Genomic DNA, 15,648 nt, shown 5'->3' with positions numbered 1-15,648 from the left:
ATGATAGCACCCTAAATATAGAACAATCATCATTCTGTTCAGATATTACTTTAATAGCACCTATACCATTTTTGGCTGATATACCATGTATAGGCCTACTACAGATATTTTCATTTACAAAAATTAACAACGTAATATTTGTGAGAGAGGATGTTTACATCAGCTCCACGTGTTTAAAATCGCGAATCTGATTGGTTAATAAGCTGCACGTAACGAGAAAGAAGCTACGCGTAGCAGTTCCACGCTTTTGGACCCCATGGCTTGCCATATGCGATCACCTGATTTGTCCCATGGCTTGCGCAAGCGTTGTATATTTATAGGCATGACGGTGCAATGAGTAGATATCACGTGCGTGCAGTTGTTGTGTGTATATTATTTTCTACGGTCAAAAGTCACTTTGTATAATGGTAACAGATGGTGATACATGTAGGCCTAGTCGTGCAGCTTGTTGATATTGTTTTCAATCGGATTTCATTTTTTTGGTTCAAAAGTAAAAACCATGGCAAGTTTCTGCAAATTGGTTACAGTGGTTCTGCTATCTGTATTTTTGTTGGTTACTCCCCAAGCACCAAAGCCTTGCTGTACCCCACATGTCTTTACCACTGGCCTAGGTAAGTAATCATAACGATATGTGTAGGAATCTGTACGTGTCCTCTTATCCTGTGGAGAATGGAAGTACGTTCATTATGTTTACTTAAAAGATACGCGAATGGGCCTACAATCCATCTGGGTTCGGTTCATCTTGATCTGGAGAGACACACTTATATTATGACTTGATCGAAAGACGTTAAGACAACATAGTATTGAGAATGGCAAAATGGCCGTTGCTGAATACAAAAATTAAAACGCCGCGAGCTATACTTGGTTATAATAGAAGACAAAAATAGACATCCATTGACATTTATCACATGTGATTAATCAAAAGCATGAATGAAATCAACCGCTACAATGTAAAGATGGGACTGTCTTTTGAGCCATGAGCGAGGACGAATTCTACATATTAATGAACAACCTCTATGTCACTTAATTAACCGCTACTAGGCAAAACAAATGATGCGAGCGTGTACAATTTGTTTTTAAGGGAATAAAAATTTTTTCACCGCAAAAAAAATTAACCGCTACAGTAAAACCTGTTAGATGCCGAGCGTGTACAATTTTTGAATGCGCATAGATTGTAATGTGATGTCAATAGATGTCAAATTAACTAATTATAATATAAGAAAGGCTACCACACCTGAATCAGGCGATATACATAATATGGAAGTGTCTAGCACTTAAACATCATTATCATTTCTTGTTAATGAAATATAAGAAAAGTTTCTAACTTTACCACCGTTGTGGAAACATTATTGTCGCATATCACAAATAACTAAACACAGTGCACAATTGATAGATTTTCACATCTGATCTTTTCAGTCACCCTACTCCCTCTGTTTGTTAGCTTCCCAAGTGGACTACTGACATTGGATTGCGGTTTACATGCTTAACACGGCTGTCTATGAGCTTCTATGGATGAGATTGTCGGAAATCTGGCCTACTAAAATTGGCGATGATGTAATGCATCTTTAAATGGATCTGGCTTGTGATTGGTCGCCCAGATCTCGTTATGGTTTAAATCCTCCGGGTACCTGTCATTACCATTAATAACTACATGGTACACAAGTATGTGGCCTACGCCGCCTTTGTGTTGTGTAATTGCATGAACGCGTCAGTAAGTCAATGAGCGCGTCTTGTATTTGCTTGCGGTTAAATTTGATTGATAAACAAGTATGATTGACAGTGTGAGTGTTAGGGACTTTGCCTGTTCAAAATCACGTTTTAATTGAATGTCCATAGTCTATTTTAACCTGGAATTTGGCGATTAATAAACTGGCAGATTCTAAAATCAGAATTGTTCAGTACTGAAGTGCCAATACAATTATGACATTATGATATGTTGCATTCAATAATATAAGCCACTTTACTTTTACTGTCACTAATATAATTATATTAACTTTTTCATAACAATTTTATACTAGTATTTTGATGTATTAAATATCAGTATAATTTCGAGTTCAACTGAATGCTTTCATCATGATTAACATGCTTTTATTTATCAAAAATAGACTATGGCATAGTCTATGACTCATGAGATTCCAGAGTATGTGTAACATTTGATTCACAGTATTAAAAGAGATACAATTTCATGCTGCTACTTGACACATGTGAGCATGAAAAAGATGTACTTTAACTAGTGGAACCCTGCGTCTATTTATAGCACGATTGAACTGCGTAGTTCCCACGTGTATGTCCTAATAATACTATCAATCTCCCTTAAAAACACTTATAACCGCTGAGAGCTATATACTTTGAGTGAAGTTAAAGAAATTGTGAGTTAGTGGGAATGATCGCGCAAAACGACAATTTATTTTCACAAGATATAACAAATGTTTGGAGAAAGGTGGCATAAGATTTTAGTCACTTATTTTGTAGTGATGTTTGAAAGTCCACTAACGTTTAAAACATATAGTCCAAATATTTCCACGTTTCTTGCACTGACATTTCTGAAAGCATATACATATGTTTTTAGTCAGTGGAAGATGGCTGGTTCGATCCAACTGGGCCTTGTGGATATGAACTAGTGTCTGGGATGGAGTGAGCCACGTCACCCAAACCAACTGGGATTTCTGGCGGCTCGAACCCAGGTATGGAGCGTATATCTATTGACGTAGTATATATGTGAGACACAATTGGTGCCTAGAAACAGCAGGAATTGTTTGTGGAATTTCACTACAAGTATATGAGACTAGTTGACATCTGCCACCTAAAAACCCTAATATATAGGCACAATGGGTATGATCCAACACTGTAAAAAGAACTTGAGTATCTACTCGACAATAAACAACATTGTTCCGAGAGGTTCTAGGGTACCTGCAGGTAATATGGGACCATTAAGGACGTTTAGCTTATGTGCATAAAAACTATAGAAGATATGCCCAAAAGAGATTGTTATGATATACAAACTGTCCTTTAAGATTAATAAAACAGGCAATGCTATCTTATTTTTATGTTTGTTTGGACGCTATGACGTCAAAATGACGTCATCGTCAAGTGTCCCATATTACCTGCATGTGCAGGTAATATGGGACACTGTGTTATCTCTATGGTGAAAATCAAAATGTTCAGAAAATCACTCTTTTGTTCTAAAAACATTTTTGTTACATGATTTTGAATGTTAAATGCAAATTTCAACAAGAAAATTCAATTTTCTAAATAGTTTTGCTTTTCGCATTGACAATGCACACAATTTCCTATGTGTCCCATATTACCTGCACCCATTCAGTTGAAAATCAGAGAAAATAATCATTTATAAAAGGAAAGTGCCGCTTTTCAGTGGAATTTTACCTGCTGATAAGCTTAACCCATCACCTAAAGATCATAAAAAGTGACAAATGCACCCTCAGTACCAGAGTATTTGGATACACAATCATAAAATGTGGCGTCATTGATTTTATATCAGGCCAAAAAACGACGTAAATTTTGGGCAATTTCACTCTTTTGGCATTGATTTCCAAGAGTTTGATACACAGACTTCAAAACTGCATTTCTAGAAGCACAATTGATGTCTCTAAACACTTAACAAATCAACTTATAGTGTGTACCTTCTCTAAGCTACTTTTTGTTAAAATGAAAACAGGTGTCCCATATTACCTGCTGTCCCATATTACCTGCAGTTACCCTATATTGTAATTTTGTCCAAATAAACTGACCTTGGTACGGAAGTGGCCATGGACAGGAAATTAATACATTGAGCATTATTAATGACCTGAAAAATCATTGAATAATCATTACACTATCAACTTCAACCAAACTGCAAATGAAATATTTTATATGCCACTTTGAAAAAAAAATTTGCCACTAATACTCATTGCTAATTGTCATTATTTCATACGTTCACTCACCCCTGCGCGTTGGTTTTTTCTTCAGATTTTTCTCCATTCCTCATACACACTTCTGCTCCAAAATCAAAATAAGCCCTCAAATTGGGCACCAGTTGTAGGAATCTGTACGTGTCCTCTTATCCTGTGGAGAATGGAAGTACGTTCATTATGTTTACTTAAAAGATACGCGAATGGGCCTACAATCCATCTGGGTTCGGTTCATCTTGATCTGGAGACCCTTACAAAAATGGCACACAGTTTTTGAACGCATGCAGCATGCAAGCAGCACGCGTGCCGCACCGCATGCAGCACGCGTGCAGTTGGTAGCGTGCGGATGCGTATATTTGGAACGAGGCACGCATGCAGGGAAGCGTGCAGATGCTTGCTGCATGCGTGCAGGTCATGAGCGTGTGCAGTTTGCATGCAGCATGCAAATCCATTAGCGTGCACTGCATGCGTGCAGCACGTACTGGCCATATATATGCGAGACAAAATCATGAAAAAAAAAATTAAAAATAATGGTTAACAGTGTATACTCTCCTTACAATTACTCTTACATAACCTGGCTATCCATTTCACAATGAACCAAAATTGCCTAGCTTAATTTTATACAAGTCACTTATCTAACTTAACCTACCTGATTTTGAACCTGGGACCTTCTGCATGGGAGTCTGATGCTTTACCATTTGAGCTATTGGGGTATACACATTTGATTAAGTGTTTTAAGTTAATATAAGCAATATTTTGATGACTAAACCGGCCAAAGTGCATCATTTTATGAATATTGATCAAATTTACTGTGAATATTGATAACATTCACTATAAAAATGTTGAATTTTGTTTTGATTTTTGCAGTGCCAATTAACTGTTGATTCATGAATGGCATTCCAACATTGGCCCAATATTGCAATGCCAACTATCGAAAAAGAAATGGCATTCCAACATTGGGCCAATGATGCAATGCCTACTATTGAAACAGGAATGGAATTCCAACATTGGCCCAATGTTGCAATATCAACTTTCGAAACAGGAATGACATTCCAACATCGGCCTAATGTTGCAATGCCAACTATCGAAACAGGAATGGCATTCCAACATTGGCCCAGTGTTTCAATGCCATTACTATCAAAACAGGAATGGCATTCCAACATTGGCCCAAAGTTGAAATGCCAACTATCGAAACAAGAATTTGCTTGCCCTCCCCTCTAGACCTGCCAAAAAATGCTTGCCCCCCCCCCTGTTGGCCTGCCAAAAATTGCTTGCCGCCCCCCCCCCCTCTTTGACTGCCAAAAAATCTTGGTCTGAAGGTTAAATACTTAGAAAATTTTGGTCCGAAGGCTAACTTATTTATTCATTGTAAACATTTAAATATTTTCACTTCTAGATCATTGCCAAATTGTGACTTGATGTCAGTTGTGTAAAGGTGAATTAGTCATTGAATATCCTGCATGCATGCAGCATTTTACCTTTACTGCTTCTGGAAACCCTGTATGCGTGCAGCATTCTAACTTTGTGATCTGGAAATCCTGCATGCATGCAGCAATATGCGTGCTGCATGCAAGATGCGTGCAATTTGCATGCAGTCCTACAGTCCGCACACAAGTGTAGTCTGCACGTAATTTGCGTACAGATTGGTAGTCTGCACGCAGGTTCTGCAAGCAAATTGTGTGCGCGGTGGATATTTGTGTGCAGTGCCTGCATGCACACAGCTGGTTCGCACACATGAACACGCTACCAGCAGGCCTTGCTTGCATGCTGCATACATCTGCACGTGTGCTGCACACTGCCGCACGCGTGCTGCATGCTTCCGCATACATTTTTCATTGCTTGCATTTTCGTAAGGGGAGACACACTTATGACTTGATCGAAAGACGTTAAGACAACATTCTTTTAGTTACTACTGTCGAGATACCTCTTTCCCAGTGATGGTCTTAGCTCATTCCCTGTTGAATAGCAACACACGACTCTCACTCTACTGTCTGTGTATCCTACTTTTGAATGGCATATTTTCTAAGGAGAGGGCAGTGCCACTGAAAACACGTGGACTTAGCTAGTAGAAGCTAAGAGTAATAAATGTTGACACATCACTTTCCTCCGAATCTGAACTATATATGACCTATCTATCCAGGTACTTCTTATATGAAGGATTATTACATATGCATATAAACATATCAAAAAAAGTAACTAACCCCCAGGTAAGTAATCATAACGATACGCATATAAACATATCAAAAAAAGTAACTAACCCCCTTAAGTAATGACCATTATTCAAAAAGGGGTTATTGTATTACAAATCTGTATGAATCAGAAGCAGAATTTATTTCTGCGCATTTTGACACCTCATTTGATACGATAGCTCAGAAAACAATAAATCACCGGTTAATTTAATGTAGTGAGGTCCAGATTTGAAAGTTGCACTTACATACAAATTTTTACAATACAAAAACACTCAGATATCATTACACAGATTTCCTTCCATTACACTGAATGCAAAATCAATAGAATTTACTGCAACTTTCAAATCTTGGGCTACATTGATTTAAATGTACGCTGTGATGTCAATATTTAGCCAATTGCTACAAACGAGGTGTCAAAATGTACTATGTGCAGGAATAAATTCTGCTTCCAACGCATTTTAATGATTTGTAATACAATCGCCCCTTTCTGAATAATGGTCATTATTTCAGGGGGTTTAGTTACTTTTTTTGATATGTTTAGCTACTATATATCCATTGGTACCAAATAAGGACAACTTTGGGGTTTAAAATGTAGAATTCCAGGAGGAAGATTGTACAAACCAACTTGGTAAGCATGAAACCAAAAATGTTGCACTCTTTCTAATTCTGCACCGTAAGAACAGTGTTTAGATTGCAATTTAATTTCTAAACACGTGTTTAGTTCCAAAACACCAATACCGTATCAAATTCTAAGATCGACTTCATATGTTTGAAGTCAAGTCCTATAAAACAATTCTCGCTATTCGCAATAAGGGCGCCGCCAGCGGTTTGCGATGTAATCGTGATGTATCATGGGAAAATCGTGATGTATCATTGGTAAATCGTGATGTATCATGGGAAAAGGTCGACATCAAGTCCGCGCAATACGAATATTACCATGCTATTACATAGGAACACGTGACAATATTTTTAGTTTGTCAATATAACGGTATTACACGCAAATCGATAGAGAAAAAATTAATTGTGCACATTTCAAATCACATTATTAAGTATTATTGAGTATCGATTCGCGTGTAACACCTTTATTTTGATAAACTAAAAAAATATTGTCACGTGTTCCTATGTCGACCTATGTAATAGCATGGTAATATTCGTATTGCGCGGACTTGGATGTCGACCTTTTCCCATGATACATCACGATTACATCGCAAACCGCTGGCGGCGCCCTTATTGCGAATAGCGAGAATTAAGTTTATCATTTCAACATAATTATTAAGAAACGTGGTGCATTATTGGTGTTTACACAAATTGCTCATAACTCAGTAACCAGATGTCCGATTTTGATGGGGTTTGCATCATAATGTAGCATTTGTAAACTGGCAGAAAATGATGTAAAAACTGCTAATTGAAAACTGCCGACATGTGACTCATTTCCCTTGATCATGTCACAAATGTTTAAAGTCTAAACACTGTATTTACAGTGCATTGTCCAAAAACATTCGAATTTCCAGAGGTTTAGGAGTATGGTGATTTACTGAGGTGAAAAAGGGGCGAGGATTGGATTATTAATCCCGCCCAACTGTGTTTTACTCACGTAATCTCATTATTTTCATTTTTTAAAGCTACTTTGACTCTTGCTCCACAACAATCGGGCCAACCAGACGCGCTGATTTCACAAGAAGGTGATTACTACTTTGATGGACCTAACAAACGTGTTGCGATTAACGTAACTGTGCAAGTACTGGACAGTCAACAACCATCTCAGCAAATTTACCAAATAAACGATTTTAACAAGGTATGAATGGTCATTTATTTTTTTTGTATATTGAGGGGAATATTCAATGAAAATTGCATGTTCGTAGAATTTTTAGCCTAACATCAATTTGGCCAGAATTTCCACAATTTGAAAGGGTGCCCTCACATTATGATATCATAGTGACATTATGTGGGGAATGTATGTACTTATTCTGGTATCACTGGATAGAAGAGATCCAAATATATAGGATAGGTATAGGACGTTTATATTTGAAAATCAGGGGTGCAACATTCCCTTGGTACTCCGTATTACAAAAGATACCTCAGTAGTTGTCAAGTAATTTTAGGATTTTTGTTAAGTTGGGTACAGATCATTTTGACTCACACTGTAATTATAACAAAACTTGAATAACCATTAATAATAATATTCACTTGCTTTCTTTTATTAGAAAATGATGTACATCATTGTTGATAATACAACTTGTCAAAAGAGCCCTCTGAGTGGAGACTTTCCCAACAATGATTGTATTCCAGGTAAGAGCATCAGATACTGTCTTTTGAGAGACCAGAGGCTTTAACCCTAGAACTACGCCCCCTAAGAACTTTAATCCGTCATAAAAAAAACCGCGCTAGTTTACGCCCAAACCACCTAAGCTAATCGTAGATTCATCCCTTGCACTCATTTTAGTGATATTTTCCCCCAGCACTTTACCCGGGGTAGGACCGTACAACATCAATGACCATGGGGGGGGGGGGGCAGAATTTTTAGCCGAAAATAAATTTTGTACACAGAATATCGCAAATATGCATGGGCGCCCTTCTATTATGACGTCACAGCGACGTATAATGTGGGGAATGTTTACTCATTTTGATAGAGGAGACCTAGACCACTGGATAGAGGAGACCTAGAGCTCCTCTTATATGGAATACAGAAGAGCGATAGAAGGGCCAACTTTTAAAATTTTAATGTCCGAACAGCTCCTCTTAACTATTCTTGAGATTTGGAAGACTGGAGGAGCATTATAAAGCTCTTCACATCATTTCAAATGACAGCGTCGTGTATATCGAAAATAATGTTGTTTATCAAATTACAATTATTATTAGAATTTCCATATTATACTATGTGAAGTTATTTACCAAAACCAGTAGAAAACCAGTATAAAAGATACATTGGTGAAATTTCACCAGGCAGTTGAAAATCTATTTTTTCTCAAACCAATATTATTCCAGACAATGCAACCTTTCTAGGAACTGTAAAGCTGGGTGAAAGTTACGCTGTAAATCGGTGGTTGATTGACGCACCGCCAATAAGGCAGGATGTGACGATGACAGTGGACCAGTGCATCCCTGTAACATCTGTTCTGACAGCACAAGAAGCGGGTAAGTGGACGAAAAAGGAAAAAGAAGAAAATTGAAAAAAGGTAAAAGATAAGATGTGGCAAATCTATGCATTGTGCACAAATTAATACTAACTGGGTTTATGTATAAATATAGGTATATACTAGATGGGCCATTGGACTTCAGATAAGTCTATTAAAGCACGTCAATGAAAAAAGCAAATTAGGGGCTGTGTAATAACAATGAGCCCTAGGGGAGGGTAAAATGGGGGGCTTTTTGGCGAGCCGGGGAGGGGCAATTTTGGCAAGCAAATGGGGGGGCAGGCGATTTTGGCACACATTCATGGAGCGCCTTTTAAATAAAACGCTCTAAAAAGGCTAAGGAAAACAGTATGGATACGCTTAAATATGCAAATTTTCCTGCTCGCTGCGTATGTATATAGACCATTTAAAATTTGTAAATTGGAATCCCAAAAAGTTGGCATGCGCAAAGGGCGATTTTTGGTGAGCCGTTTTGAAATTTTACACCCTCGGATGCTCATAATTATTGCACAGCCCCTAAGAAACCGTGCGAATAAAATAACCAAAACAAGGAAGCGAGAGGGATGTAGAAAGAAAGTTAACGATGCTGGTCTAATAATCACTTATTTTTATTTCTTGCAGGGATAACTATGACAAGCCAAGAATATTACAATTTCAAGACAAGTATTGATAATCCCGACGAGAAGTTCACCCCACCGTCTATTTGCAACACAGCATCTCTTTTTACAAGGAGTGTACGTTTTTTACAATCATTATCTGCACAAACTTAACACTAACATAATACTAATACTAAACTGGGAATCTCAAGCAGAAGAATCAAAATATCTGCAACAAAGTAATACATATTGCACAAGTTTATCAATATCAGTGGGGGTTTATCAATATGGGTGGGGGTGGTGGGTGTGTGTGTGTGGGGGGGGGGGGGGTTGAGTGAACAGGTGATGTCTGTATGGGCGTATATATGCGGAGTGATGAAGGACTTGTGTGCATATTTTGGGTGTGTGTTGAGCCTTGGTGGTGTATGATGAACGTTAGTGGGGTGCCCATGAAGGTGTGTCAGGTATGTCGTGGGGTGTGTAGCAAAGTTTTGTGTTTGTGTGCGGATATTGTATGTCTTTTTCGGCTTAGTGTGTTGTGACAGAGGTGTGTATTTGGAGCTCTGATGGGGGGAGGGAACTTGTGTGTAATGTGTGTGTTAGGTGTATATTATTGGTGCGCTGTTGTCTTGTGGTTGGAGAGGTTGGTATGTGTCAGGGTGCATGTGCATTTTATCGGGTATGAAATGAAGTGAAGAGTGATTGTATCTGTTTAATTTTTTGTCTGGGTGCTATAATATATTTTTAACTTAATGAATGATTTGTGTATTGTTGTATGATACTTGTATCCCTTTGGTGCTACTTATTTTGTTCTGTGCTTTTAAAAAATTTCTGTTTCTTTTAATGCCTATTTATAATGTATTTATAATGTAACTTTGTAACCTAATTTGTACTTGTATTTTTTTGATGTCATTGTACAGAGGGCCCTTGTGTAAAGCAGTGCTGGACCACTGATCTTGGCTACCCTCTTTAAATATGTCTGAAATAAAAAAATAAAAAAATATCAAAATGGCATTACTCGACATGCGTCGTACCAAAATGCTTCAACAGCTAAAAATGCCACTGATTGCATCAAAATGTAGGTAATGCAGACCGCAAAAGAATTAAGATACCAGATATGTTCACCACTGCTTATCCTAAAGCTAAACAAAGACAAATATTTGAAAACGGTGACCTAAAACCTAGGAAGGAACCAAATAAATATGGCATTTCAACCCTAAAACTACGAACTGGTACGAACCTAAGATTTTCATCCGTCATAAAAAACGCACTCGTTTACGCCCGAACGAACTAAGCTAATCGTAGATACATCCTTTGCGCTCATTTTGTTGATACAATTTTCACCCCAGCATCAATTTTACCTATAGACGAATCCAACGAGCCAAGTCATGGTCAGGATTTGGTCGGCCATCTTTGGTTTCCCGCTAGCACCAACCTGGTGCTTTGAGCGCCCGATTGTGCAAATTAAAGCCGCCTAACACCTAGAGAATGCAAAGACGAGGAGGGTTAATAGAATAATATATACAATAGAGGTAATCCTGTCGCATCTATTCATACATAGTCCTTTTGTTCATCCATTTGTACATCTATGAATAGATGCGACGGGATTACCTGTGGAATTATCTCTATTGTATTATTATGGAATGCAGTTTAAAATTTCCGCCAAGGCCGAATCATTTCACATTTTGGATGCATTGTAGCCGACGGGGACCCAACTAAAGGCTGCTAGTCAGGTGTAGGAATGCGTGTATTTGGATTCGTCTATACTTTCGTACATAGCCAGAATTTCCCAAATTTGCATGGGCGCCCTCACATTATGACATTATGTGGGGAATGTTTGCACTTAATTTGGTATCACTTGATGGAGGAGACCCATAGCTATACATTAGTACCAAATATAACGGTAAAGGACTCACCTTTATAATTGAAAATTAAAGTGGTGTTGTCGCAACAACCTCCCTCTTCGTAGTTCGTGTTACAAAATATGGCTCAGTAGTTCTAGGGTTAATTAATTCTCTAAACAATTCAAAGCACGGTGCTACACAGCAAATACAATATTGTTTGCATAAAACGTTATAAACATGTTATAAATACGTTTGGGTTTTATTCAAAACGTTTTAAAAACATCCTTTACAACTTTACCAAAATATGTTAATGACAAGAATAATGACTGCTAAATTCTCTTTTCCATTTTCTTTATTTCTTTATTTCTTCCTGCAGATATCCAGAATTCATAGATCAACTATCAAAAGCCCGTTCATGGCGCTGTGAAGAACCAAGCTTGAGACTATAGTTTTCAACTTGATAATACCCATTTAAAGGGACATTCAGAGAGTTATATCAAACCAGATTTATCTATATTTTTCGGGTTTAATTGAATGTTCACAACCATTTAACAACATTTATTTTCATTTTAGACTTTTTTATAGTCTATATTTTCTTCATTTCAGCTTAATTTAGCAGTTGTCATGGTTGTGTGCAAATTCCTATTACTATTAGATACGTTGTAATAAAACATGATTTTAAACATATGTATATTACTTTTCTCTGAGGGCTTGCAGCAAAATTGATATTTTATTTTCCTTGGTATGGGTTTGTGGCTAGTAGTCAGGTAATGATGATGATGATGATGATGATGATGATGATGATGATGATGATGATGATGATGACGACGACGACGACGACGACGACGACGACGATGATGATCATGATAATGATGACGACGATGATGATGATGATGATGATGATGATGATGGATAATACAACTGATGTCAGATGATTATTAGAGTCGTGATGGTGACGATGATGGCAGTGATGAGGGATTTAATTTAGTATGAAATTCTCACCCCCACTCCCGCACCCACCAGTCAATGTTGTTTTGATACTGAGACAGGAACGGACACTTGGTCTAGTATTGGCTCCAACATTGCTTTGGGGGGGGTTGCAAGCAATATGAAACATTAATGTTTGCCACTCATGTTACTTGCAATGTTTAAACAAAGAGCACGTTTCTATATGGTATCAGTCACAGTATATGTTTTTGCTTAACACGTGTGCTATGACCCAAAAAATACATCATCTCCAAATACACAGTGACCTCGAGGCCTCCATTCAACAAGAAAGTTAACCTGTTGTTATAGAAGGACATGCATTTATACCCAATACACTCAGAGGTCAATTTATGAGTGCACAAACATTATAGGGTCAACAAACTGTGTCTTTATAATCCGAACAACATGTGACATATTTACAGCAAGGGCCCGTGCCAAGGCCAAATCGACTTTTACAATGTTTATTGAAGAGATAAGATATGCATAATCTCAGTTTGCGAGTAGATAAGAGGTCAAATTTTTCCATGTTAAAATAGAATTACATGCTAGGCATGTTTGTTCCTCTTTTTCGTTTGTGTATTAATCATCATCATCATCATCGTCATCGTCATCATTATCATCTTTGATTTGATTTGATTTGTTCATCATCATCATCATCATCATCATCATCATCATCATCATCATCATCATCATCATCATCGTCGTCGTCATCGTCATCATTATCATCATCATCATCGTCGTCGTCATCGTCGTCGTCGTCGTCGTCGTCGTCGTCGTCGTCGTCGTCGTCGTCGTCGTCGTCGTCGTCGTCGTCATCATCATCATCATATCATCATCATTACCTGACTACTAGCCACAAACCCATACCAAGGAAGATAAAATATAAATTTTGCTGTAAGCCCTCAGAGAAAAGTAATATACAAATGTTTAAAATCATGTTTTATTACAACGTATCTAATAGTAATAGGAATTTGCACACAAACATGACAACTGCTAAATTAAGCTGAAATGAAGAAAATATAGACTATAAAAAAGTCTAAAATGAAAATAAATGTTGTTATTTATAGATTTAGCCTAATATGCGTCAATGTTGACCCATGCGGTATTAGTGGATTAGTGGTCAAATCATTGGTCCATAGATCTGAAGATTGTTTCATGGAATCTGCGCCTGTTCACGCCCAAAACATATGTCAGGAAGCCAATCTGGAAAAAGTTCAAGTTGAAAACTTGCATGTCGTAGGGAGCAAACGAAAGTTTGATGACGTCCTATAAACGAAAATCCGTTCGTTAGGAGGCCCCTTTCCCCGTCCCTGAAACGTAAGTGTGAATGTTGAAAAATACCAATCCGAAATGTCAACATGCCAATAATTATTTTAAGTTTAGTTTTTTACGTAATTAGACTTTTTTTTTTTCTTCCCCAAAACGAAGGACACCCGGGCGAAAGCACCTTAGTTTGTAGGACATCAACAAACTTTTGATTTGTTCCCTTCGTTGTTAATTTCATCACATATCAGAACCCTAATTTCTGATGAACCACTGCATGTGTAACTTGATTGGATCCCTAATTGCATCATTAAAATTACATGCTTGATCCCCGGGCTTTGATCCCAAACCTGACATCATCATTGTATACATACACAAAATAATTTTGTAGTGTAAGTCACATTCCCATCTTGTTTAGATTGGGTGCCATAAGGCCCTGTATCCATAGGCTGTTCCCTTGTGGCGTGTGCCCTTGTTCCGTGTTCATTTGTTCCCATGTGACCTGCCACACAGACAACGAACCTTTGTTTTGCTTAGGTTTTTGCCTTAGCTTCACGCTTTGCGGCATCCACATCTCTTCACTCTTCATGTTCTTATGGTTTATCTCAGTAACATTATAATACATTCTTCGTCTTGCATTTTCCATTTTTCATAAAAATGATGTAAATTGAGATGAACAAATAAATTTGAATTTGAACTTGAACTTGAACCCATATAGTGACATGGTGACAGGGATAACTAGCATTTCAAATGAATTAAGCGATCAATTTGTGACAGATTCCTTTGGGGTAAAAAGGGGTAAATTGGCGAGATTGACTACAATAAGTGAAAATCCAATACAAAAAAGGGTAATACCAAGTCCCTTTTTTCTAAATGTGGCATTAAGGCCAGAGTAATGGAAGACACGTTGTATGTACTAGCGGGATACCCGCGCTTCGCGCGGGTCCCCGCTAGATGAGTAAATGGGGGCGTTCACTATAACAGGAAGAATTTCTGAACAGGTAGAATCATTAAAAGTTACATTTTATTTATCTAAATCTGTCTCTTACATTTTCTTTTTTAGTTTCTTCTGCTCAGATTTATTAATTTATTTAACCCCGTTCCCATTATTTTCTAAATCTATTCTTTCTTACATTTCACTTTTAGCTTCTTTTTTTATTTGTTGCTTGTGATTTCCCGTTTCTATGTTTTTATTTAATTCTCTTCTCATTATTTTAGCTTCCTTTTTTCTTTCCTGATTAGTTTCTTTCCTTCTTTGTTTCGTTCCCGTTTCATTTAGTTACTTTCACCCGTTATCATAATCCCGTGAGTGACCCGTCCATGTCCCTTTTTGTCCTTTATTTTTCCTTCTTTCCGTATTATCATGTCCACTGGTCTCTGGCTCACAAGTCGCGTGGCTCTGCGCCGTTTACGCGCGCATTGGCATAGTGCGCATTACGGACGCGGCGCCGACGCACTGCCGGCCAGCTGCAGTGACGCGTAGTCTGGCAACGATTTTTATAACAAAAACCCCGTTTTTACCCGTATTTTCACTGTTTTTGCAGCCAATTCTTGCCCGTTTCCAACCAAATTTTCGCATAACCGTCTCGGTAAGTTCCTAGATGAGTAAATGGGAGCGTTCACTATAACAGGAAGAATTACTGAACAGATAGAATCATTGAAAAGGTACATTTTTATTTATCTAAATCTGTCTCTTCTATACATTTTCTTTTTTAGTTTCTTCTGCT

The 15,648-nt window shown here is 37.7% G+C and overlaps 1 protein-coding gene across 1 annotated transcript; it reads left to right on the top strand.

Moving 5' to 3' along the window:
• The first annotated feature begins 419 nt into the window (after positions 1-419).
• Positions 420-12,239, top strand: LOC140163934 (uncharacterized). The gene is made up of 6 exons (XM_072187236.1): positions 420-611; positions 7,720-7,892; positions 8,302-8,386; positions 9,083-9,232; positions 9,853-9,965; positions 12,048-12,239. Exons 1-6 carry the CDS (start codon positions 500-502, stop codon positions 12,096-12,098), a joined length of 684 nt encoding a protein of 227 aa, XP_072043337.1. The 5' UTR covers positions 420-499; the 3' UTR covers positions 12,099-12,239.
• Positions 12,240-15,648: the final 3,409 nt, after the last annotated feature.

Source organism: Amphiura filiformis, chromosome 11 (genome assembly GCF_039555335.1).
Source record: "Amphiura filiformis chromosome 11, Afil_fr2py, whole genome shotgun sequence".
NCBI lineage: Eukaryota > Metazoa > Echinodermata > Ophiuroidea > Amphilepidida > Amphiuridae > Amphiura > Amphiura filiformis.
This window is presented reverse-complemented; position numbering and strand designations above follow the sequence as displayed.

Coding starts and splice junctions, on each gene's coding strand:
- LOC140163934 (XM_072187236.1), top strand. CDS start 500: ATGGCAAGTTTCTGCAAATTGGTTACAGTGGTTCTGCTATCTGTATTT. Junction 8,387..9,082: donor CAACAATGATTGTATTCCAG/GTAAGAGCATCA, acceptor ATATTATTCCAG/ACAATGCAACCTTTCTAGGA. Junction 9,966..12,047: donor CATCTCTTTTTACAAGGAGT/GTACGTTTTTTA, acceptor TTCTTCCTGCAG/ATATCCAGAATTCATAGATC.